The sequence below is a fragment of the Sinohyriopsis cumingii genome, chromosome 12 (genome assembly GCF_028554795.1).
Source record: "Sinohyriopsis cumingii isolate HCF-2022 chromosome 12, ASM2855479v2, whole genome shotgun sequence".
Lineage (NCBI taxonomy): Eukaryota > Metazoa > Mollusca > Bivalvia > Unionida > Unionidae > Sinohyriopsis > Sinohyriopsis cumingii.
Window position 1 is genome coordinate 21,372,060 of NC_142972.1, and position 25,722 is coordinate 21,397,781.

The 25,722-nt window shown below is 35.7% G+C and overlaps 1 protein-coding gene across 1 annotated transcript; it reads right to left on the reverse strand.

The window, feature by feature from the left end:
• Positions 1–288: 288 nt before the first annotated feature.
• On the reverse strand, positions 289–22,001 carry LOC149786080 (nuclear receptor subfamily 2 group E member 1-like). Its single transcript, XM_089978145.1, has 6 exons — positions 21,772–22,001; positions 10,131–10,211; positions 4,803–4,964; positions 3,890–4,263; positions 2,950–3,205; positions 289–1,088 (listed from the first exon to the last, which is right to left on the reverse strand). The coding sequence occupies exons 1-6, from the start codon at positions 21,800–21,802 to the stop codon at positions 865–867; spliced, it is 1,128 nt and encodes a 375-aa protein (XP_089834271.1). The 5' UTR covers positions 21,803–22,001; the 3' UTR covers positions 289–864.
• Between the last annotated feature and the right edge of the window lie 3,721 nt (positions 22,002–25,722).

Consider the following 25,722-nt stretch of genomic DNA (forward strand, 5'->3'; position numbering starts at 1 on the left):
ATACGAAATACTTGTGTCATAAAGTGACCATGATGTAGCTCTTTGAGGATATGAATGTTTATCAGGTAATAATCGCAGCATTTTAATGACGTACTCATTATCTGTCTAGAATTGTTCTATATGTCTGTAAACTATTTACAGTCTTAAAATGCCAGTTATAAACCAACAGCAAATGAGAGAGGAATTAACAATACATCACTTCGTGTTTTCCCATCCGTGTGAACCGTGTATCGCAAATGTCCTCCCTAGTCAGATCTGGTGCGAACAGATTGAACATATGTACAGAAACAGAGCTATAAAAACATTTAATTAAAATTCACAATAAAATACAGAAAAACTATTTTAAAAATTAAACATGTGCTAAAGATTAGCTCGTGTGCAAAATAAACTCGAAATGAATAGGCTCCATCTAGCTGAAAATCCTATTTTAAATAATTTTATCTAAATGAACTCGGTGTCAACATAATTAAACATCGCTGAAATATAATCCTTTGATGACATCTGGCAAATCTACATAATTTATTGAGGAAAATACCCAGTGGGCTGAATCATTGAAGATTATTGCGATTGCTCCACTTGATTGTCATAGATGAAAATACTACATTGCCAGATCATAACAATGAACCGCTGTGTTTTTATTACATTATTAAATTCTATTCACCATTCAAAAATGAAAAATAGATTATCTCAAGTGATCGATTTTTCCTTATTCCCGCGTATTATATATACACTATACTTCCTTTAATCCAAGCATTTATTTGCATTCGAAATATCCCGCTGAGGTGAACAGTAAGTTAGTTATTCAATGTCCTAGTTAATGCAGCTGTGTAATAGATAATCGGTCCGTGTGGGATAGTTGTAAGATTATCGTTTTACATGACAACTGACATCACCGCAACCACACGCTCCGTGAATGAAGTCAATATTTGGAGATAAAGGGCTCTGACAAAGCGAGTTTACCAACGTCAAGAGCCGCATGTACCGGCCAGGGTCATTTGGATACATTTCACAAACATGACTGAACAGATTCACGTGCACCTGTCTCTGAAACAACTCCACCAATGACCTGTCCAGTAAGGTCGGCAGATCTGAAAGAATAATGGGATTTGGAATATTGATCTGAAGATGTGATAAGTTGTGAAATACGTATATAGTATGCGACTTTCTAAACCTTGGTTTTTAAAAATATTTGTATTGGTTTTTTTAAGGTGATACTATAATAATTATAGAAGAATCAAAGATCTAATGACATTTCCTTTCATCAAAGTTAGATTTAAATATAAGTAAATAAGATTCACGAATGTTATGACTTAATTTTATTCACAATGGCTAGGAAAGTTCACCAGCACTTGTTTTAAAATCTTGCTTACTCATTGTTGCTATAACAATAAGGTCTAAAGTGAATTGCATCATCATCATCATCATCTCTCTCTCTCTCTCTCTCTCTCTCAACTCTAGTTGTTTGGGAAATTCCGAACTCGCACATTGAAGAACACTCGAGATTATATACTTGGCGTTTGGGCCAATATCCCAAAAGAGCACTCTGTGCCATAGCTGCTAAGTATGGACCTGTGCCATCTGGTTCTTTACTATACAATGTTCGACAATTTTTCTACGCTGAACAGCTTGGTGAACACGTATGTATAAGTAACGAAATAATTCCAAACACTAGGGCTTTTACTTCCTTGAATGTATCATTTGCAAAGTTGAATCTAATAAATGTCTTGATTTTAATTTAAACTAAGTAAAATCCTGCGTGAAAATGTGTTAACATGTATTGTTAAAATAAACAATGCTCATTGAAGCACTTCCATTCTAAAATCTTCAGTTTTGGAGGTACGTAGTTCTGCATGTTGTCAAGCACGTCAATTTCGGAGGTAAGTAAGCTATGCATGTAATATGCAATCCCATAATGCATTAAAAGTATTTGTCAGTCTAAAAAACCACTGGAATTTACGAAGTTCGCCAAGACGGATCGTCCAAAGACCGTCCAAGTCTTTGTGTGTGTGTGCGTGTGTGTGTTTCTGTCTGACTGTCTGTGATTTCGATTTTTAAGGTACCTTTAACAATTTTTCAGTCATATTGCTACGATGTCTGCAGTGTGGCAGTTTATAGTGATGTCTAGCACTGGGGCATCATCACGTAGACACGTAGCATCTTGTCCCACCCAATCACATTATGCTGACACCAGGCCGACCAGTCCTAACACTAACCTCTTAATGCTGAGCGCCAAGCGAGGCAGCTGCAAGTTCCATTTTTATAAGTCTTTGGCATGACTCGACCGTGGTTCGAACCAACGACCTCCCGCATCCGAGGAGGACGCTCGAAGAACTTAGGCCAGAGCTGTCCTCCAGTCTTTGTTCCAAGCCATATAGTTTTAATTATAACTGTTCAAAGGTGGCTATATGACCAACTCCCTTGTCAACCTATAAAAGTGTATATGACCCAATCAACGATCAAGAAGTTACTGGAACTCAATGCATAGTTGTAAATGAGCATGGCTGGATGGAGGCGAGGTCCAGGGTTTTATCTCCCCGCAAAAACAAAACTACACACACACACACACACACACACACACACACACACGTGTACAGTGAATTGTCACTGATTCGACCCTGCTGAGGGAAAGCTAGTCTCATTATCACACACACACACACACACACACACACACATGGGCGAGCTTGCTCGTCACTACGTATAAGTTGTATTATTTTTTAGGACGTAACAAAATGGCTTCCAGAAAAATGAACAAACCAAACTTTTGGGTGGACTTTGTTCTTGAGACCATCGTTTTAAAGTGTTAGGTGCATCACAAAAACAAAATACACTGGTTATTTTAGCTGAGGGAACGTATTCAGTTGCAAACTTCATGTCATGTTTTATTCTGCGTTTTACTACCACGCACCCACTCCCACCCCAAGCCTCCACTCCCAAAAAAGTATTACTAACCAGGATTGAAAAGTATAAGGAGTTTAAGATACAGAATTTCTGCAATATCCGGCGAGGCAAACCTCTGCAGTGGGTGGTTTGGCATCATGGCGTTCAGTTTGTCATCAAGGAAATTGAGTTGTCTGGGACCACAGCACGAAAGTCCCGTGTAGAACGGCTGCTGAGGTGAGGTCAGTGTCGCGACAGGGTAAGATTGTTCCAACAGAAGGATGTCTAGCAGAAAGACGCGACTTCTTGACGACGAAAGAATCACTCTCTAGAACATACAAAATAGCCTAGTATGCAACTGTTTTATGATTCATTATCTTGCACATATTAAATACATCGCATGAAGAGGAGAAAAGTTCTAGCTTTTTAATTTGACTGAGTGTAATTGCACCCGTATGTTACCTGATATTCCCATTGTCACTGATAAGCGAGTGTCCATGTGATTTAGCCCTGTTTTCCTACCACGGCCTGTCGATATGTGTCAAAGTCATTGGCTCTTTCGAAAATACTTCCCCCCCCCCATAATGTCCGTGCATAAGTAGTATATATAAATGTATATAAACCTAACTGTCATATAATAGATCATTAAATTAGTGTACATATCAATAGACAATACAAACTTATGTGAAGAAACTGTGGTATTATATAAGAAGAAATAGTACTGATTTCCGCTGACTTGTATATTTCGGAAAACAAGGTACTCAGCTTCTTTCATTTATCTATATTTTTCACCTAAAGTAAAGGATGATTTGTTGCTCAAATTCGGACAATAATTTGTATAAATAATGTATTTCTTGGCTGAAAGTTTTAGTCATTTAACTATATATAAAAAATTTGCATCATTTTTCCTTGACTCCATCATATTTGCAAACAAATTTATTCTCGCCATTCTGGAAACTGTGAGTCTATTAAGTGTCTTTTTTTAAAAGAGTTTTCATATTTCTACATTTACCTGGTCATGCTCGCAAAGAATATTAAAACTAGGTATCTCTTGAATCCACTGAATGGTTGCTAGCAGACGTGTTCTGGCCAAATCGAAGTTCATTACGCTGTCGTAGCATGCTCTCGAAATAGTCAGATCGAGGCAACCTTCGCAACGGACGGGCGTCGCTGTGGAAGGGAATGACTTTAGATATGCTTTTGGGTCTGCAATGAGACCCGGCAGGGTACGTTGAATTCCAGTACCGGATTCTTCCTGCATCAATTGTTGTCCCACGGCCTTTGTCACAGTAGATCCTACATCCTTCCAGTCCTTCGTAAAACTTGAGCCTTTGTTTTGAATCTTGAGCGATGATTTTCTTCGCGGACCTCTTTCATGCTGAACGGCTGAAGATAAAGCTATCCATTATTTTAACTGCTATCAAATCCACGTATAAGCTAATCGTAAGTGAACAATCTTTCAATGGAAGTTGTGATTAACTCTGTATTCATATATACTGATCATGAATCTTTACGGCAAATTCAATCTTGAAATAGCTCTGTTTTTTCAATTTGGAGAATGTTGTGTCATGAAAAGCTTTACTGTATTCATTTCCCGGTAAAAAATACAAGATTGTTTTAAACCGTACATTAAAATTATGAATGAGATTAGATCACGAGCCAACCAGGATCATGCACACTGAACAATTTCAAACCCTGTTAACTGGTAAACCCTGTTAATTTGCGAACTGCTGATGGTGCTGTGAGTGGTAACCGGTCTATCGGAATATCAAATAATATACCATTAAAATGAGGTATTTAACAGATAAAACCTACCTACCTACCTACCTACATACGTACATACATGCACGCACGCACGCACGCACGCGCGTACATACATACATACATACCAACATACATACATACATACAAGACAGATTCATTACCATTTTTATTCATGTTGACTTCCGCGCATCTTCTCAGTCTGCAAGCCCTACACTGGTTGCGATGCGTTTTATCCACGGGACATTTCCCGTGCAGTTCTCCTTGGGCTTTGCACGTGTAGGCGCGATTCCGGTGTATTGTCCGCTTAAAAAAACCGGAGCACCCTATAATCAAAGGAAATGTAAGAGAAATTTTAAAAAATTGTTTTGTGTAGTATTATGCTGTGGGCAATACTCAGAATACCTGATAAGTACCAAAACTAGATAGAAAAAAAAAATTCGATAGCAAACTCAGAGAAGTATTTGCTATGGTGAGAAAGAAGTAGATCCCCCTCATTATATGTCAGTGCAATTAAAGTATGCATTACAACATCGATACAAAGTTCCGAAACATTTACAATCCATTTAGGGCAGGGGCTTTTAAGAAAATGTTATATATATATATATATATATATATATATATATATATATATATATATATATATATATATATATATATATATATATATATATATATATATATATATATATATTGTGAAGTGTCGAATTTTGAAGTACAGATAATTTAAAGTTGAATGCATTTAGCAATTAAAGCTATCGCAGTTAAGCCAGGAAAGTCTTTGTGAAAGGTCACTATGAACTTTTGTCGACCATCTCCCCCATGTCAGTGTAAACTTCAAGGAACAATATTTCCGTACCAGTGAAATTGACCGGGGTATCTTAAACAGTATTAAGAAGTAAACATTTGAGCTAGCGACCCTAACCGCTTGGTAGGAACCTATATCCACTTATCATATTTTCAAAGGAAAAAATTGTCACGCACTGTCGTCCACAGATTCTGAGCTGTCTAAATCTGATGAAAGAAATTATTTCTTTGGGAAAGATTAGGGACCCTTGCCTACGATTGGGTAGAATAAATTAGGGCGTACACTTTAGAGCAATCTGACTTTAAAGTGACGACTCTAGTGTAAATTCTTTAGTCTGGAAATTTCCTAGGAGGGGAAACTTTGTCTCGACTCCATGGAAGCCTAAAGATTAGTGCTTTCCTCGTGAAACAAGAAAATGGAACAATGTGTCGTTGTGTAAAAGGAAAGGCATGTTTAGTGATAGGGCGCGAAGTCCTGAAAGAAAAACAGCGACGAGCTTTCGGAGAGAAGGACGAGACAGTCCGAAGACCGGAGTACGGGAAAGGAAAGAAAGAAGGACTAGGTCAGAGTAAAAGGACCAGGAAGTCCATGAAGGGGCAGAACCATGAGTTTAGAAGGATGAAATAGGATACGTTGATATACGGTCAAAGTGAATGAAGGTGATGCAATCAATCGTGGATATTGCGCTCTTTCACCTCTCGTTATGATGATGTAATAAATCCAAATTGGACACACCTGTTAAATTCTACTTATGTAATCTAACTTGAATTTGAATTACCGTTTTAATTTGTTCTGATTAAATTTGTTATTTTCTTGTCAAAGAGGACTCGTATTGTTAATTTCTTACCAACATTCTAGCTCAGTTATCTGTTGAAATTCCATTCTTCTTTCACTCCCGCCGGGTTATAATATCGAGGGAAGTCATCCTCTGGATAACGCAGCCAAACCCAATTAACCACCCATCTTTATAAGAGGGCGACGTTATATATATATATATATATATATATATATATATATATATATATATATATATATATATATATATATATAATTTTCGTAGTTATAATTATTCCGCGGAATGATGCAGTGAATATTATTGGGGTTGGGGTGCTCATAAATAACAGAGAGCATTCATATTCGACAAACTTCAGATCGTAAGGAAAAGGTTTAAATAATGATCGTGAGTTTACATATAAGGAGTGGGGGAGTTGCCTTAGCTAGCATGAATTCTAATTCAGTAATATTCATTGCACCCAAATTACGATTGTCACTTAATTTCGGTTTGTAATCAGCATTGATCTATCCCTGATTTTTTCCATCGCTTTCAGACATGATTATAAGTGTGCTGAAAGTTATATTGTTGTTGTTGTTGTTGTTGTGGGTTTAACGTTAGTTTCAGAACACGATAGACTGAATATGAAATAGAAACGGGTCATGTAAGTGAAGCCATTGACAAATTTCACGATTCGCGTGGAAAATTATTTTCCACTGTATTTGTGTCCCCTAAATATATATAAATGCTGTTTACATCAGCATCACTCATTCCAACCGTAACATCCTAAGTGGACTCAGTCTTCCTGTTGTGTTCAGCTTTTATTTGGGAGAATTTATTTATTAAATTACTAACTGGAAATACAAAGTGTTAATTAATACTTCTTGGACTAAATCACTATGTTGGAATTACTATGGTTTCATTCAATGACATTTTGATTTATCTCGTTGTGATAAATCAAGACTGCTAATACGTCGCCATATTCCATGCTATTGGTACATCAGCAAATTTAAAATTCGAATCACTACTGGAATTCGTCTGGAACTCTATACTTTGGACTTGTGATAGAACTTTTATGACTATTTGGGACTTAATTCACAATACTGTAAGCTAGTTTGAAATTTTCACTTTGTCTTCTACGGAAATAAATTATTTTCTTAAATTTTACAAAACTAATTGGTTTTCGCTCTTTTCTATTACTTAGTTTAAAACCAAAGAGTCGTAAGACAAGAAACCTTACTCTGAACTCACGGATTTGTGCAATGTATCAATTCTCCATATCCGAAGGATGAAGGCCATGACCCTTGAAGTATTTAAAATTTTAAACAAGAAACGTCCAGCATACTTATATGATTTGGTAGTTTAATACAACATTCTTGTTACTCTTTTAGGTATGTAAACACTGTGGAAGTCCCAAAAGTGAGAACATCCAGGTAAGGTAAGGGCTACAACCTTTAGGTATGCAGCAGCTAAATTATGGAATTCTTTTCCCAATAATTTTTAGCACCCTCAGATTATAACAGTTTAAATTCCTATTAAAGACCGCGTCTGGGAGCTTACTGTACACGCGTGCCATATGTAAACAGAAGTAACTACCTTAGCTTTGTATATTTAAAATCAATATGCATGTGAATGGCATCTTGGGGATGTATTGGTCAGCCATTATTTTAACCTGAATATTTTAACACTGCATACAAGCGTAGATTATATTATATTCATGCAAATTGACTTCTCTGCAATTAAATTTGAATTAGAAATTAGAAAATGGGAAGAGCGGAATAGCTTACGTGAGTATTGGCCAGCCATTACGCCCAAAAATAATAACACTTAATAATAATAATAATAATAATAATAATAGTAATCGCATTATGATCATAAGTGCTAATTAGTGATTGTTGAATAAATTGTTATATTTCTATTTACAGTCGGTACAAGAGCTCCAACGAGCTAATGTTTCTTATTATGTAATGCAACTACGATTTTAAATAAAATGTGTCTGTGTACAAATGATTCAATACCTTTTATTAATTGGAGTTCGTATTCATGCATTTTTATGGCACCTCATTGTTTACCTAAATATACAGCCTTGACCTAATTTAAGATCTGTTCATCCTGAAAGGAGATAGAAAAAAAACGGAGGAAGACAGAATTAGGAGAAGAAGACGAAGAAAAATGAAATAGGTCTAAACATAGAAATATCAGTTTGAATCAAATAAATAATGGAAAATATATTTCCTAAATGAGAAAATAAAGTACTTCCCAAAGTGATGTCGGCACTGTAACGATATAATTTTCTCCCATTTAGATATGTCAGGATCTCTTTGTGAGACAAAAGGTTCTGACTATTGTAACTATACTAGATAGCATTTCAAAATTTGGGTTATGACAAAAACCTTGGCATGCAAATCCCTAAAATTTGTTGCCGCTTTCAGCGTCATTGAAGACAGAAAATTGAGTTAGCTTTTGCAACTCCATTTATCTCAGATCATGATTCCTTTCGATCGGATGGGGTCTATTATAGATGAAAATTGACCAGCATGATTCCTTTGGATCGGATGGGGTCTATTATGGAGGAAAAATGGCCAGCATGATTGCTTTCGATCGGATGGGGTCTATTATGGATGAAAAATGACCAGCATGATTCCTTTCGATGGGATGGGGTCAGTTATGGATGAAAAATGGCCATCATGATTCCTTTCGATCGGATGGGGTCTATTATGGATGAAAAATGGCCAGCATGGTTCCTTTCGATCGGATGGGGTCTATTATGGATGAAAAATGGTCAGCATGATTCCTTTCGATGGGATGGGGTCTGTTATGGATGAAAAATGGTCAGCATGATTCCTTTCGATCGGATGGGGTCTATTATGGATGAAAAATGGCCAGCATGATTCCTTTCGATCGGATGGGGTCTATTATGGATGAAAAATGGTCAGCATGATTCCTTTCGATTGGATGGGGTCTATTGCAGATGAAAAATTACCAGCTTGATTTCTTTCGTTCGGATGGATGAAAAATGGCCAGCATGATTCCTTTCGATCGGATGGGGTCTATTATGGATGAAAAATGGCCAGCATGATTTCTTTCGTTCGGATGGGGTCTATTGTGGACGAAAAATGGTCAGCATGATTCCTTTCGATCGGATGGGGTCTATTATGGATGAAAAATGACCAGCATGATTTCTTTCGTTCGGATGGGGTCTGTTATTGATGAAAAATGGCCAGCATGATTCCTTTCGATCGGATGGGTTATATTATGGATGAAAAATGGCCAGCATGATTCTTTTCGATCGGATGGGGTCTATTATGAATGAAAAATGGTCAGCATGATTCCTTTCGATCGGATGGGGTCTATTATGGATGAAAAAATGGTCAGCATGATTCCTTTCGATCAGATGGGGTCTATTATGGATGAAAAATGGTCAGCATGATTCCTTTCGATCGGATGGGGTCTATGATGGATGAAAAATGACCAGCATGGTTCCTTTCGATCATATGGGGTATATTATGGATGAAAAATGACCAGCTGAATTCAAACACTCAATATATACTGTATATTAAATTCGCATATGCCTATACCCGACAGAAATGCATGGCGAAAAATAGCGTTGCCTTGCGAGTGGATCAAAAGGACATAAGCTAACGGGCACGCTTTAAAAGGTATTACAGATTGCACACGTTGGCTGAAAAATTAGTCTAACCGATATGCATACACAAGGTACTTCAATTTGCATTGAAGAACTGAAGAGCTTGTAAGTCACCGGATATGCATACAGAGGTTAGTACAAATTCGACAAGGTAGCTGAAGAGGAGCTAAAGTTAACAGACTGGTAACGGCCTTATATACGACAAGTATTATAATATCTTGGACACCTGAAGTTAAGGATACAAATTACATTACCAGCTCGCTTACCATCGCAACTAAATATGCCATAGTGACGCCCAGAACTTCTGTCACCGCATACTCGACAAGGTATGTCCAAAAGTCGTGAATCTGAAACAAAAAGAAAGAGAAAGAAAGACAGACAAAGGTGGGAATATACTGTTGTTTTTCCTATAGATTTTGTTTCTGTTATTATTATTATTATTATTATTACTATTATAAAATACAAAATATAGAATGATGACTTTTTGCATGTACAACACTTCCAATAGATATGATATTCTTCTAAAACAACTTTTTGTACCGCGTGATTTTATATATGTAGCCTGCATTACAAATGAACACGATTATTATTATTATTATTATTACACTGGTCAACAGTGAAATCATTACTGACTTGAAAAGGCCCTAATCTGTAGTATTTTGGTGTGCCGAACACGAATATAACCGTGAAAAATTTGTATTGGCTCTAGTTTTGAAGATATTCATATACCTCATTTTCTATGTTTCACTGTGTAAATTTCTCCAGTAGGACTGCAGCAACATCCGGAATAATGATGTAACATTGCATAATACCATCATGCTCACATCATCCACAGTTGATTGCATCATTTTCTGATGCAATGCAATACTAATGCCATGCGGCTGCTGAAGTAAGTTGACGTCAGCAGTGTACTATACATGTGTAGGCCTATTATACTAATGCCAGGCGGCTGCTGAAGCTGACGTAAGCAGTGTACTATATAAAGCCCAATCAGATAGGTTCAGCATTTAAAATATTTTAGACGTTGTGCGAGACAGTTCAAGCTACTGTTACATAAAACTTATTATTTTATCCATTTACGTACAATAAAGAACAGTAATGCCTCGAAAGTGTGTTAATACCGCGGACAATTTTTGCTATATTTGTGGGGAAGTGACATTTGCCAACCAGAAGAAAAGTATCAATTCTCAAGTGAAGAAGGCATATCATCTTTACTTCGGATGCAAGGTTGGTGACCAAGACAAGCCTTGGGCTCCGCATATATGCTGTGCTACATGTACAACACAGCTTTCACAGTGGTTGAATTGCAAAAGGTCATCAATGCCGTTTGCAGTCCCAATGGTGTGGAGAGAGCCAAGCAAGCACCTAAATGACTGTTACTTCTGCTTGGTTCCTCCTCTTTCCGGCGGAATAACGAAGCGAAAGAAGTCGAGAATAGTCTACCCAAACATTCCGTTTGCATTGAGACCAGTTCCACATGGTGAGGGACTTCCTATTCCAGAACCTCCAGCAGAATATTCTCTTGATTCATCTGACGAAGACAAAGGTGAGTCGACCTGTTCTTCTCCTGGTCCATCAGCATGCAGTGATCCAGATTTTCACTGTGGTGCATCATCAACCCCACACAGAATAACACAGGAAGAACTAAATGACCTGATTCGTGATTTGGACTTATCAAAGAACAAGGCAGAATTGCTAGGATCAAGACTCCAACAATGGAATCTTCTAGAAGAAGATGTCACAATTACTGCATATCGAAAGCGCCACCAGCAATTGGAGCCTTTCTTCAGAAAGGAAAGTAATCTGATATTCTGTTCCGATATTGAGGGCCTCATGAATGCTTTAAAAATCACTCATGACCCACAAGAATGGAGACTATTTGTGGACTCTTCGAAACTGAGTCTCAAGGCTGTGCTTTTGCACAATGGAAACATTCTTCCATCTATTCCAGTAGCGTATGCTGTCCACATGAAAGAGACATACGATAACTTAAGGCAGCTACTGAATTCCATTGAGTATAACAAGTACAGCTGGCACCTCTGTGGTGATTTGAAGGTAGTTGCCCTTTTAATGGGACTGCAGCAAGGATATACAAAATACATGTGTTTCTTATGCGAGTGGGATAGCCGAGCAAGGGAAATGCACTACATGAGGAAGGAATGGACTCACAGGCAGAATGTAGCCATTGGAGAGAAGAATATCCAACACCCAGCTCTGGTTGAGGCTCAGAAAATCTTGCTACCACCCCTTCACATCAAACTAGGTTTGATGAAGAACTTCGTGAAAGCCATTGACCGGACTTTGCCAGCATTCCGATACCTGCATGAAAAATTCCCTCGACTCAGCGAAGCAAAGATTAAAGAGGGAGTTTTTGTGGGTCCTCAGATTCGAGAGCTTTTCAAAGATGACCGGTTCAACAACTTGCTGGAAGGTGACGCGAAACAAGCATGGAATGCTTTTCGCCTAGTTTCTACAAACTTCCTCGGAAATGTTAGGGCAGAAAACTATAAGGAACTAGTAGAAGACATGTTGATGAAGTATAAGAAACTTGGCTGCAATATGTCTCTAAAGATTCACTTCCTTCATTCCCATTTGGATTTCTTTCCTAGCAACTGTGGTATTGTTAGTGATGAACACGGCGAACGTTTTCATCAAGATATCGCAACAATGGAACAAAGATACCAGGGAAAATGGTCCACTACAATGCTGGCTGACTACTGCTGGACACTCCTCAGAGATGCTCCCGAACAGCTGTACAAGAGACAGGCGAAGAAATCTAAGATGTAGTCAATGACTTGATTTTTTATAGGTAGGCTATTACAGTTGACCTTTTACTATTGGAATGCATTTCGTTATGTAAACATTAATTTCTTGCAGATTACAAAAAAACTAGAGCCAATTTTGCAATTTGACTGTCATATTCGTGTTCAGCACATAAAAATTGATAAGAATTGACTAATTTTATTTCAGTAACATGACTTTTGTAAAAATTTGTTGTCCAGTGTTATTGTAGTGGTGGTGAATTGTTGATCAAATCCTCTAAACTCTATAAGCTTTTAATTTCTATTTTGCTCCAAAATTACTTGTCAAGCGTTGCTCCGAATCTATAATCTAATTATTACATTTCTGTTGTCGATTGTACACATACGACAACTATACAAGTTTACATTGTAAATTTTTCTTTGTCAGGTATTTTACCTCTTTACGAACGAAAAGATGAAACACATCATCAATAAAACATCTGACATTATAGAGATCTTTGATCATTTGTTAAGCTTTGTACAGAGACTGTCAGCTGAAAGCTGAACAAACACCGATAACAAGTTCGGAATCTCTTGTACAATAATCTTCAATTACTCGTTTGATTACCTTTGGACATTTTCTCTGATATTGCGCATGCTGGTCACATTAACAAGTCCAATGATTTTAAGCTTTTTATTCAGATAGTAGTAACCGAAGTAGAAGTTATACGGTTCTTTTTTTGTTAGTTTTTTTCTGGTTTATCTAAGAGAAGGATTATGTAAATACTTGTATAACATAGCGCATTTTCGTGGGGAAATTACAGCTGTGAGTGAAATAGGTTTTAACCTAATCCATTGACGTTCGGGAATTAATTATGCAAAAAGAATATAATAATTGGTCTGGAAGATCGGATATCTTTATATCGGTTAACGATACCAAGATTATTTTTGAAGGCGAATAAAAGAGTGTATGCACAAGACTGAATATACACATACAATTTTCATATAATAGCATGCTTCTTAAATATTCAATTCAAAATAATGTAAAAATAAATAATAGCTATATTGCAATAATAACAAATACTATATAACTACCGTTTTCTTTTGACCGTGTGTTTATGAAATCATGCAATGACGTTTTCTTAAGGTAATTAGAGAGTCAACGAACTTATCCTCAACATTCAGTTTTGAGGGAAAGAAAAAGCTCTCTTGCTAATGTCTGTTGAAAAGATGAAGGAAATGAATAAACACACTAATCTCAGGTGACATTTCGTAAGCAAATAAGTAAACTTTGCATTTTATCTTCTGCAGAACAAGGATCAATTTATCAATCACAATTCCGACAAATTCATTACTCAGTTTGGATTGGTTTTCCTAAAATGACCATGAAGAACTCGTGTAAATCATGTGATTTTATATCTATTGCATCACCATATCAGTTTACGTAGATGTGTTTGACATTTTACAAGTTTGGCAATAAAAACAAGATTAAAAAAAATAAAAAAATAAAATAAATAAATAACGTGCGTTACCGTAGTTTGAAATAAACAATAGTTTTAGACTCTTCACCTGACTATAATATTAAAATAACAGTTATAACCAAGAAAATTGTGGAAATATAGTTTATTCATTTTTATATGAAGTAAGAATAACCAACAAGTTTCATCGAATACATTTATGGGCTTAATTTCGTCAAAAAAGATAAATTAAAACTTGGTTATTCATTGCGTAATTTATTATATTTTAATTGTTTGAGACCCTATTGATAAACAAATATTTAAGAACAGTGGTCTCAAATGGAGCGATGTACTATTTACAGAAAACAAGTTTCTTCCCCTTCTCAACGATATTGTACTAGGTTGCTTTCTATTAGGTGCAGCAATCAAAGGTCCATGAAGTAATTGGGAGTTGTCTTTGGTGGCGCTATACAGTTTCGCATTTTGCACAGGTTAGGAATTTAAAGAAAAAGAATGTCCCCGGCTTTCTCACTGGTTATACTGGCTATTTAAAAAAGACCTTGTATATCTTAGGTATAATGCAAAGAACCTTTAATTCCCTTTATTTTGGTGTATGATTGATGGGTGTACTATGGGTTATAGAGTATACAGCTTGGCCTTACTTCAAATGTGCATCTTTCAAAAAAGTGCTAGCTCTACTTGGTCATTTTCACTTCCTGAACTTCAGAGGTCAGTTGTATAAAAAAGAGCCGATAACTTTTTTTACTTTTTATATATTTGGTAATTCATTCATTGCACTTTCAGAAGCTGGTATTGTCTAGTCTGGCAAAATTCATTTTCCCTATTTTAATAGCTGCTATGTATAGTGTACTTTAGACTAATTCAGACTGATTTTTTAACACAAGGGAGCAGTCATTTTAGTTAGCAGTGTGCTTAAATCATGTAAAATTTCCAAAAGTACAATATCCAAAAGAAATATCATCCACATTACATTAATGTAGCATAGAGGTATGCAAACATTCTCTCCACTGTGCATGTTTTAAATGCGAACTACTTCACCTTACATACGTCACTCTCTCAAAAGTACATATTATCTGGTGAGCGCCACCTTTAGTTACCACCTATAATCATCTTAGCGATGGAGCCATTTTTTATAATTGAAGAGACATCCATACTTCCTCTCCACGCTTCTCTATCATTATTTGCAATGGTGTCAAGAATACATGCCTTCATGTTCTATACACATTCAAACAATTCTAGTCCAAAACCATCTGTCAGACGGGTTTGAGATTCTCCTATCCGTTTTATTTTTTACGTTAACCACAATTTTCATAGTCAGTGATTTTGTGGAAAACTCTGAAGAGTCTCTTAAAATACATGTAAATGGTCATGAAACTTTATTTCGATAGTGCGTGGCTTCACAGATTACAAACAGATGTCCCTGCAATCCTCCAGAACACACTTAAAATCTTTTAACGCGTTATGCGTATTGTTTGGGATTATTAAGAATCCATCAGACTGGTTGTCTGAGAGTATGAAAAGGTAAATAAAATTAAGAGTTTTGTTGTCTTTTTCTTGATACCACTGATTACATAATTTTTAATTTCAAGACAGGGTATCCTCAGTCCACACAAAAAAGACAATGTTTATGAACGTTACGAAGTCGATTGTCCTCCAGAATATTTCCTCACTGCGGAAAATTGTCACGACATTAGGACAACAAAAAAATATAATGCACCAATTTTGAAGCAGATTTAATTTGTCTGAAAAATTTAACATTTTTAATTACAAGCCTACAAACCTTTCCCTCCTTTGAATTTGTTGTTATTTTTAAAAAAAAATGATTTTTAAAGTTATATACAAGGACAATAAGGCGTTAAATCCATGAATCGTGACATTTTGAAAACTGACATTAACCGTATCAATGTATAATGTCTCTAATATAAACATTTATAAAATCATTTACATTTCACACAATATCATTCAAAACGGAAGTGGAAGATATTCAATCCAGTCGAAAGATAATGTACAACGATAAAATTGTCATGAAAATATATTTCCTGAATTCAGTATTGATTCGGTTATACATTTGTTTAAACTGAAATTTAGGGTTAAAAACGATAATCCGGAAGTGACTTGTAAAATCTGAACATACTATCCATCACTAACTAATAGCCATACCATTTTAATGCTTCTAATTTTAAGTCGATATTGCATATAGTTCGTGCATTTGAAGTTTGTACAACAATAAGAGCTTTATTGATTGACGACAATTATAACTCATGCGTTTATCTGATCCGATACAAGGACGCTAATTTTAGAAAGTTAAGTGCATTACACAATTAAGTGATTCGACGTCACAGTCTTAAATGTTCAATTATGTGATGTGATTTTGATTTTTAACGTAGCTTTAACAATTTTTCAGTCATATCGCTACGATGTCTGCAATGTGGCAGTTTATAGTGATGTCTAGCACTGGGGCATCATGCCGCAGACATGTAGCATGATGTCCCATCCAGTCACATTATCGTGACACCTGGCCGACCAGTCCTAACACTAACCTCTTAATGCTGAACGCCAAACGAGGCAGCTGTTAGTACCATTTTTTAAGTCTCTGGTATGACTCGGCCGGGGATCGAACCCACGACCCCCCCGCATCCGAGGCGGACGCTCTAACCACTAGGCCACCGGAGCGGTTGTTTAATTATGAACTGCGTGGAACAGTTTCCAAATTATTAAAATGTCATTTTCAGCTATCTTAAATGAGTATTACTGCACTCTTCAAATACACGTCTTTGAAACTTTTAAAAGAATTGATTTGAAAATGTTAAATTTAAACTTGTAAACTCAATAATACTACTAATGTAATTTGTTTGTAGAGTCTGAACTTCTCGAGTAAAGGGAAATTGGCAGGAAGGATACACCTCTTCTAAGTTATTGAATTATTTTTTTATAAAAAATTCACTCACAAATATCATAATTTAAAGTTTTAAAATGGTTACAAAAACGCAGAATATGGAAGGTAGAAAAGGGAATTAAAACAAATATTGTATACTAGTGATATTCAGTCATTTTTGGCCTAAAATAATAATATATCAAAACTATATCACGCACTCTAAATGCCTTAGTACATTTCTTCCAGTTAAGTAAGCAAAAAATATATTCCAAAACACAGCTTAAATCTTTTTGAAAGATTTTTTTATATATAAAAAAAACCTATTTAATGGTTTGATTTAGGCCAACCTTCTTAAATATTAAAATACAGAAGAAACGGTCTCACACCCGTGTTATACTAGCACAGCCTGCTATTTTGAAGTTAACGCATACACCCGAAAATTGCAAGTAAGAAATTAATTGAGTATGAAAGATATGCTAGCTAAATTATCGTATCATTTATTTATTTATTTTGTCTACCTCCACTCATTCTGAAAAATACATCGACAGGTCACCGAGAATAGTGACTTGAATCCTTCCATACCTCCGTGTTGTTGTCCTTTTAGTCAGTGCTGTCAGGATTATTCTCATAGTCGCGTGACAGTCTTGACATACTTTACAGCAATTTTTCTGGTAAATGTGGCATTAAAAATGGTAAAGAGTTTCACAATGATACATTTTCTTCTAAACTTTTCCTCATTTTAAAATTGTTAACAACTTCATCGGTCAGATTCAGTTGCCCTGTTCAGAAAAGAGGTTCTTGTTTTACTTTTGTTTCTAATATGTAATGAAAATATTCATAAATGCATATTTCAGTAAATCATTCGTGTTTCTGAAAGAGAAATCGTGACCTCAATACTCTTACTGAAATAGTGTGCATTGAATGAGCATAAATATTCCCAAAAGTTCCACAATTGTTACAAATTTCATAGAAACCTACACAACGATAAATGCAAATATATAATTAGATTTTTCATTCAGAAACACGAATATCTATTATCTATAAAGCGTGTGTGTGTGTGATTTAGATTTTTAACGTAGCTTTAACAATTTTCTAGTCATATCGCTACGATGTCTGCAGTGTGGCAGTTTAAAGTGATGTCTAGCACTGGGGCATCATGCCACAGACATGTAGCATGATGTCCCACCCAGTCACATTATCGTGACACCACGCCGACCAGTCCTAATACTAATCTCTTAATGCTGAGCGCCTAGCGAGGCAGCTGTAAGTAGCATTTTTAGAAGTCTTTCGTATAACTCGGCCGGAGATCGAACTCACGACGTCCCACATCCGAGGCGGACTCACTAACCACTAGGCCACCGGAGCTATATATATATATATATATATATATATATATATATATATATATATATATATATATATATATATATATATATATATATATATATATATAAAGCAACATCTTGATTGCTTGCTCTTCTCTTCTACGTCAGATTTACAAGTTAAAAATGGGACTTGTAGATAATGGTCAATTTGGGTCAACCGGAATTAGATCCTCTTTCAGACAGTATGTTCCTCGTTGGAAAAAGTCTAATTCAAAAGTAGTCAAGGCCAGTTCCCTTCCATAAGTTCTGTGGAAATGATGTACAGTGAATATCAGTAACATTTGATGCAGTACATAATTTATCTTGAGAACTCCAGCATGATTTTCCAATATCTTTAATAAACATGAGATGATGAAGAAAAATACTTATAAAGGAATAGGAAGCTGGTCATCAGTGTCAAAAATTATTGGATGTCCCTCGTGTTTATATTGTAAGATATATTATCATTTAGAACGAACAGGTTCTTCATCGGTAAAAAAAATATGTTCAGCTCATACGTTCAGAACGCAGCTATTTGGGATTGATGGATCATTTGATTACAGAGTTGAATCTGTTTAATTTTGCTTATCTGTGCAAGCACTTTCCAGTCACCGCTACAGATACGTGTATAAGTCTGTTATGTCCTTCAAGGTAAGTTTTTTTATTCGGATTATCATGTGTTGTTGTTTTTGTTTTTTTAAATCTGAAAGAACATCCTTCGATGACATCTGAACCGTCATGGGCATTGAATGATTTATGTAAAATTCAACTGTCAGTGTATTGCATGTACATTTTCACCCTGACTGAATGAAACACCAGCCGTGGCTAAGTTTTCCTCGCTTTTGAGCTCAAACAGTACTTCGTATACAGAAAAAGGGCAGTAACGAGTTATCATGTACTAGGTTTTTAATGGAGCGTAGCAATTTCCCACTAGGGCCAGATGGAAATACCACGCCACCACAACCCTCCTGCATGTTGACCACACATGCACATTTTCCCCCAAAACGCGGAGTTTAATTCATACCCTTAGTGGTCATTGTACATTTCGGAAGTTCACATTCCAACAGGAGCACTCGCTATTTAGGAAGAACTAGTGTAATTGGTAGAGAAATATGACAAAAATAGACACGTGTGATTCCATTCTTTAGCAATACTTTATTTACAGAATTTTTTGTCTTTACTTCCATTCTAATGGCACGAGCATTTTCGAGTTTTCCTTTTCTTAGCTTTCTTATTTTTCTTTATTTTCCTTAATAAAGGAAGAAAAAACATAAAAACCCACCCGAAATAATTTGTCAATTTTGTTTCCCGTTTACACTGAAATATCTCTCACAAGAAAGAAAGCATTTCTTACCTTTACGGTGTAAAATGTTGATAAAAGTTTAAGGGTTGAATAGTATATTGTTTAGGAATGAGTGCCTGCTCGGTGATATGTAGTTTTATCTAAATAAAACAAACAAACGAAGACTATACATGGCAAAGTCAGGACTTGGAAAGGTTTACAACTCGCCAAGTTTGTCAATATGTGGAAATACTTGTATATATATATATATATATATATATATATATATATATATATATATATATATATATATATATATATATATATATAATAGAGAGAGAATTCTGATTAGATCCTCCGAATTTGCAACTTATATTTAACTACTTAAGCATATACCCAGACTAGTGGCCGCATAATGCACCAATTAGAGAAAGGGTCACACCTGTTCGTGCTATCTATGATTGCATACGAATTACGCAGATTTTGATTTGCTGTTACATTAAAGGAAGGCATATCTAGGTCTACGCTCTTCACATTTAGTTGCACTTAATACAAATGACAAATTTAATGACCAACTGAAATGAAAGGAGATTTAATATCTTGTACTAGAACTATTCTTCAGTCTTAATGTGTTCCTTTACAAGCTTCTTGTTTAGCTAGAGTTCATAAAATCGGTAAAATGACAGAAAATGAAAGAGAATACATGTACATATGTATTCGACCAATTCGTCATTCTTTATTCTTTATAAGCTTCTGATGAAATTGATACAGGGAAAGAGTGGAATCACGGAAGGACGGATGTATAAAAAGTATTTGCACATTCAAAATCAAAGTTTATCATCAGTTTACAACTTGTTGATCTAACCTATACTTAGACGAACACATGATCAGGTTCAACCTCGATACCCGTGCTGTCCTTATTGTTTTTAACCAGGCACGAACCCGTGTTGAAGAATATAGTTTTAAGTCTTAACGTATCACGTTTAACTTCACGAGATAGGCATAGATGAAAATAAAGCTTGAGTCATTTTAGATCGCTAGATTTATACTAAGAGACTGTAACGAAATCTAAGATTTTGGAACAGTATGTGACGTAAAGTTGTGTCACGGTAACGGGACCAACTCTTTGTGTAACAGTAACGAGATGAACTCGTTTTTTTTTTTTAAATTCCTTTTTAAAAATGTTCCTTTTCTTTGGGTATGATTTACACATTTTAGTAACGTTAAATTTTGGTACATCCCAAAGGATGCTGCAATTAAGATTTGGAAAATGAACACTGCAAAATGAATGCACTACGCCGTTTCTCCCAGACTTCTGTTGCATAATATCCCCCAATTATTCTTACACGAATCTCAGGTTTGTAGGTCAGTGTGACATGCAACTCGGGAGTCTGACAGACACACACGTGTCTAAAACGGATCCACTACGGTGGTTAAATTGCTTGTTCTTTTGTTTGGTTTGGTTTTCAAATGATTAGATTTATTTATAGTCGTTCAGCTCATCTACAGGCATTCGACTACCCAAGAAGCAGTGTCACGTAAGAAAAAGGATTACCTCTACGACACCCATGCAAAACCACCTTTTTTATTAAAAAAAATGCAGATCGTAAGTTCTTGATAAATTAATGGAAATTACCAGAAAGCAATTATTATTTTAAAATTTACATTCACGGGCGAATTTATTCTAAATATACATATATTAATTTTCAGCACGTTTTAAAGCTATATGATTGTCTAAAAGAATGCGTGAACAAGGGTGTCGTGCGATGAGTTCTTACAAATGAGTAACAAGACTGCCCCAGACAAAGGAAATAAACATATAATAACACGGAAAGTAACTCAGCAAACGTTACAAAAGGAACTTTTAAAAAATGAAGCTAACAATGTGACTAAATATAAATTCTAAAGAAAATATCGGAAAAGCGTAACAAAAAAGTTCTGAAGTGATTTAAAGAAAGGGACTGTGACACTATACGAAAATAACAACGAAGAAAAAGGCAAATACAAATATAAAAAAAAACAACAAAAGTAACGGAATTTGTTTAAAATATATTAAGGGTTATTTCTTAAAAAGAGGTAACGGAGATTGAAATAAAGAAGTCTAAAATAAGGTACATTTATATTTCATTAGGTGTATAAAATATAAATAATTAAATGTTATACTCACTTTTCTGTGAAACCGCTCTGCCTCCTGACATGACGATATTCGGTTTTAGAAAAATGTCGTCTGCTTCAGACGGCCACACGATGCGAATTTGTTGCAGCTGACTTACTGTTGTCTTGTTTAAAGATTACGGAATGAAGGCAACTAAAAGCCTTTCTCTGACAAGATAATCGCCTATTTACTCAGCACCCTTACTAATTGGTGTGAATTGAGCAGGTGTGATATTAAAATGCTGTTTGAAATAGTCGGGAAGTCCGTCAAGTATTGACATTGGATGCAATCGATTGTCGTCTCTCCGTGTATTAGAGATAAGAACGACTTTTAGCACTTTATTCCCTCTAATACACAATTTGCTCAATTATCATCTACAGTCTTAGTTAATTGCTTTCATTAATATTATATGCATATTGACATTTTATAAAGTGTTATAAATCGACTGGTTCTTGATCATAAAGCCAGAAATACCATGGCATAAAACGCCCGTTAATTTAACATCGTGTAGGCCCTATTAAGTTTCATGTCGCCCGCATGTCTTTTATTTTCACTTTAAACATTATTAATCATGGGTACAATACTCACTGCGATACGAATATGGATAAATTACAGGGAGAAGTCAAACCAGATATCTCCAGCACCATGTTTATTAATTTTAAATTTCAGGTTTCTTTTTATACCCGACTTATAAGGCTCTATGTCATTAAAAATATCGATATTGAATATAGTTAATATGTCACACGTTTTGGTGCCACAGTTTGTAAAAGGCAGTCTTCTTTTAACATTTACTACAAAATAATCTTAACTGTCACAAAACATACTTGCGCGTATCTAAATACAAAACATACTTGTGTGTGTATCGTCACATACTTAATTATTTTAGTTAATATGTTTAATTTCTTCCTATCACAATAAAGCACAATGCAAAAAAAAAAAAACGTGTTTTCAAAGACCATCTCTTCTGCAAAATAAAAATAAAATAAAAACATGGGTCGCACTTGAAAGGCGATCTCTGAGTTGAAGTCATTGATGAATATACTAAGATTGATTCATGCCGCTAGAATATATCTTGTCACAAAGGACAGGTGATCTCCCGAAGCAGAGTTCTTTCAAGTCAGGATGAAATGTATTAAGGATAGATACTACATTAATGTCCAGAATTTGGGCAAAACGTGAGATGACCTTTATCACATAACAAGTATGCATTCATTCAGCAAAACAGCCAATCCTGTAACTGAGAAACTCTAAAGGTAAAAACGAATGGAGCATGTATACGTTATCAGCTTTCATAAAATGTCAATAATGCGTGTAAATCATTGTGAATAGCGAAGTTATTAAATATTATATTACCAGATACATTTCATGTAATCTTGTCTTGGTTAATACTTTTTCAAAATACAACTGCAGAGTAATAAATTGTGCTGGCTTGACACTCAAATGTAAGCAAATAGTCCACAGGTGAGAAGCGTTCATTTATGAAAAGTAGGCAAAGAAAAGTCGACATGTCGTACTTTTTATTGTCATTTAATATTGTTTAATTGGGTGTCTGCGTAAGAAAACAAAGACATTGCCTCAGTTTTCAGTGAAAGCGGAAACCCTCTTATCATATAAGCCACTGAAGGGGAAATTAGAGGCCACCGGGGATCTTTCTTCAAGAGGAAAGATTGAACTATTGCATTTTCATTCGGGTGCAACACCCACACGCACTTCCAACGAAGCATTTTTCTTCAACAGGGTAATATCAATGTTTCAGGCGATTATGCGTTCGGCGGGCTTGCCACTTACTTCACCAAAACTTCACTGATTACGTGCCGGGTACTAGTTCGTGCTGCTCTCCCTTTTGCTGGGGGGGGGGAGGGTCAAAGTCATGGAGGAGGGCAGTAGAAGGCTCGAGCCGGTATCGGTAATAAAACCTCAGATCCCCAGTTCATACTACGATGAAAACCAGCACTTTCCAGGAAAGTTACAGGCAAAAAGATGATAGTCACAGGCACATTTAAATTGCAAAGCATAAAAGTTATTGATCCCATGCCATGACGGGTATGTGACCACTCCGATGGCCTAGTGGTTAGAGTGTCCGCCTCGGATGCAGAAGGTCGTGGGTTCGATCCCCGGCGAAGTCATACACTTATAAAAATGGTACTAACAGCTGCCTCGCTAGGCGCACATCATTAAGAAGTTAGTGCTAGGACCGGTCAGCCAGATGTCAGGATAATGTGACTGGGTGGGACATCGTGCTACATGTCTGCAAGATGATGCCCCAGTGCTAAACATCACTATAATCTGCCACACTGCAGACATTGTAGCAATATGACTGAAAATTGTTAAAAGCTATGTTAAAAATACAAATCACACACACACACACACACACACACACACATGACGGGAATGTGCCATCCACCATTTTGAGGAGACAGAATAACTGAATGAAAGAATGAATCTTCACAGATCTGACCAACACATTAGAAGAAGTCTGGTGAAGGAACACTTCTCATTCCATGTTTATATCTTCAACGATATCGTCTCATGTTTTATGTACCTAACGATATCGCCTCATGTTTTATGTACCCATTTTGGCCATGACAACGATATCGTCTGATGGTATATGTACCCAACGATGTCGTCTCATCGTTTATGTACCCATTTTGGATATGACACCATGCATTTTGGTCGTATGATTTAAGAAGAGCAGAATATAAAGTATATGTTGTAAGTAATTCAAACTGATGGAGGAACCTAGATGACATAATTTTTAATTACAAATAGGTAACAAATTGTGGTGTACCGCAACCAGAACAAACAAGTTAATGTTGTAAGTTTCCAAAATTTATATTCGACTTTAATTTTTGAATTGAACACTATTATGTGTTGCTCAAGTTGAAGTTACTCACCTGTAACATCACAATAGTTTGAATACATGACCACTTTCGTGTGAATATATAAGTGTATGTGCTCTTCTGTTCATTATATTGTTTGTTTGAAATGTTTTGGACAATGCCATTTATTGTTGGGAAGTTTTATATATAATAAACCTTAACACAACTAGAACTATAGTTCCTAAAAGAGGAAGTAAACAAGATTAGTCAAGATGGGTTATATTTCACATACATAGACATTAAAAAACACCTACCTATATATTCATTCATAATTGTTTTTTCCTGACCTTTAGTTCAATATTTTATTTTAATTTTAAAAAGACATCCCCCGTCCCCAATCACCACACAATAACATGAAATCACCTTTTGGATAAATATAATTTCATCGTCGTCAGTACCATTATTTTAAAAAAAATCATCCTTTTCAGCAATATTATTATCAAACTCATTAGCTTTCTTATTAACCATCAATTAATTCCTTGACCATTTTCCTTACTTCTGAGTAAAAATAAACAACAGGGACTGAAACACATTCCCTACTACTGCATGCAAAAATATAACAATGAAACAGGTTCCTTAGCACTTAAACTTATTACTTCACATTCCTCGCTTTTCAAGGATGTACCACAGAACCTCATCCATCTTACTACTAAACAACAAATAATAATGTCGTACAATTTAGACATTACAAGCACCTTAAATAAAATTGATTAAATGTTATAATTGTTGAACTGAAAGATGACCAAGAGAGACTGAATTTTGAAATACTCGACATCAGTGCTGTCTAGACTGTTGATTTAAAATGAAAAGCAACCTGAATGTGGGAGATCAAAAACGTATTTTTACATCTTTTCAGATTTTGACGAGTATACGTTTACGTGTACACGTGGCTGGACCAAAAAATACGGATGTTTCCAACAGCATTCAAAATCAAACATAAATGCAAAATTTGTAAGAGCCACGCACGCACATTACCAACCTGATGGAAAGAATGATAGTCAACAGTAGAGACGAATGCAGTGCTTATTTAAACTAACGGAAACGAACCAATAATCCGTATTTAAAGAGTGAATGTATTACAGTA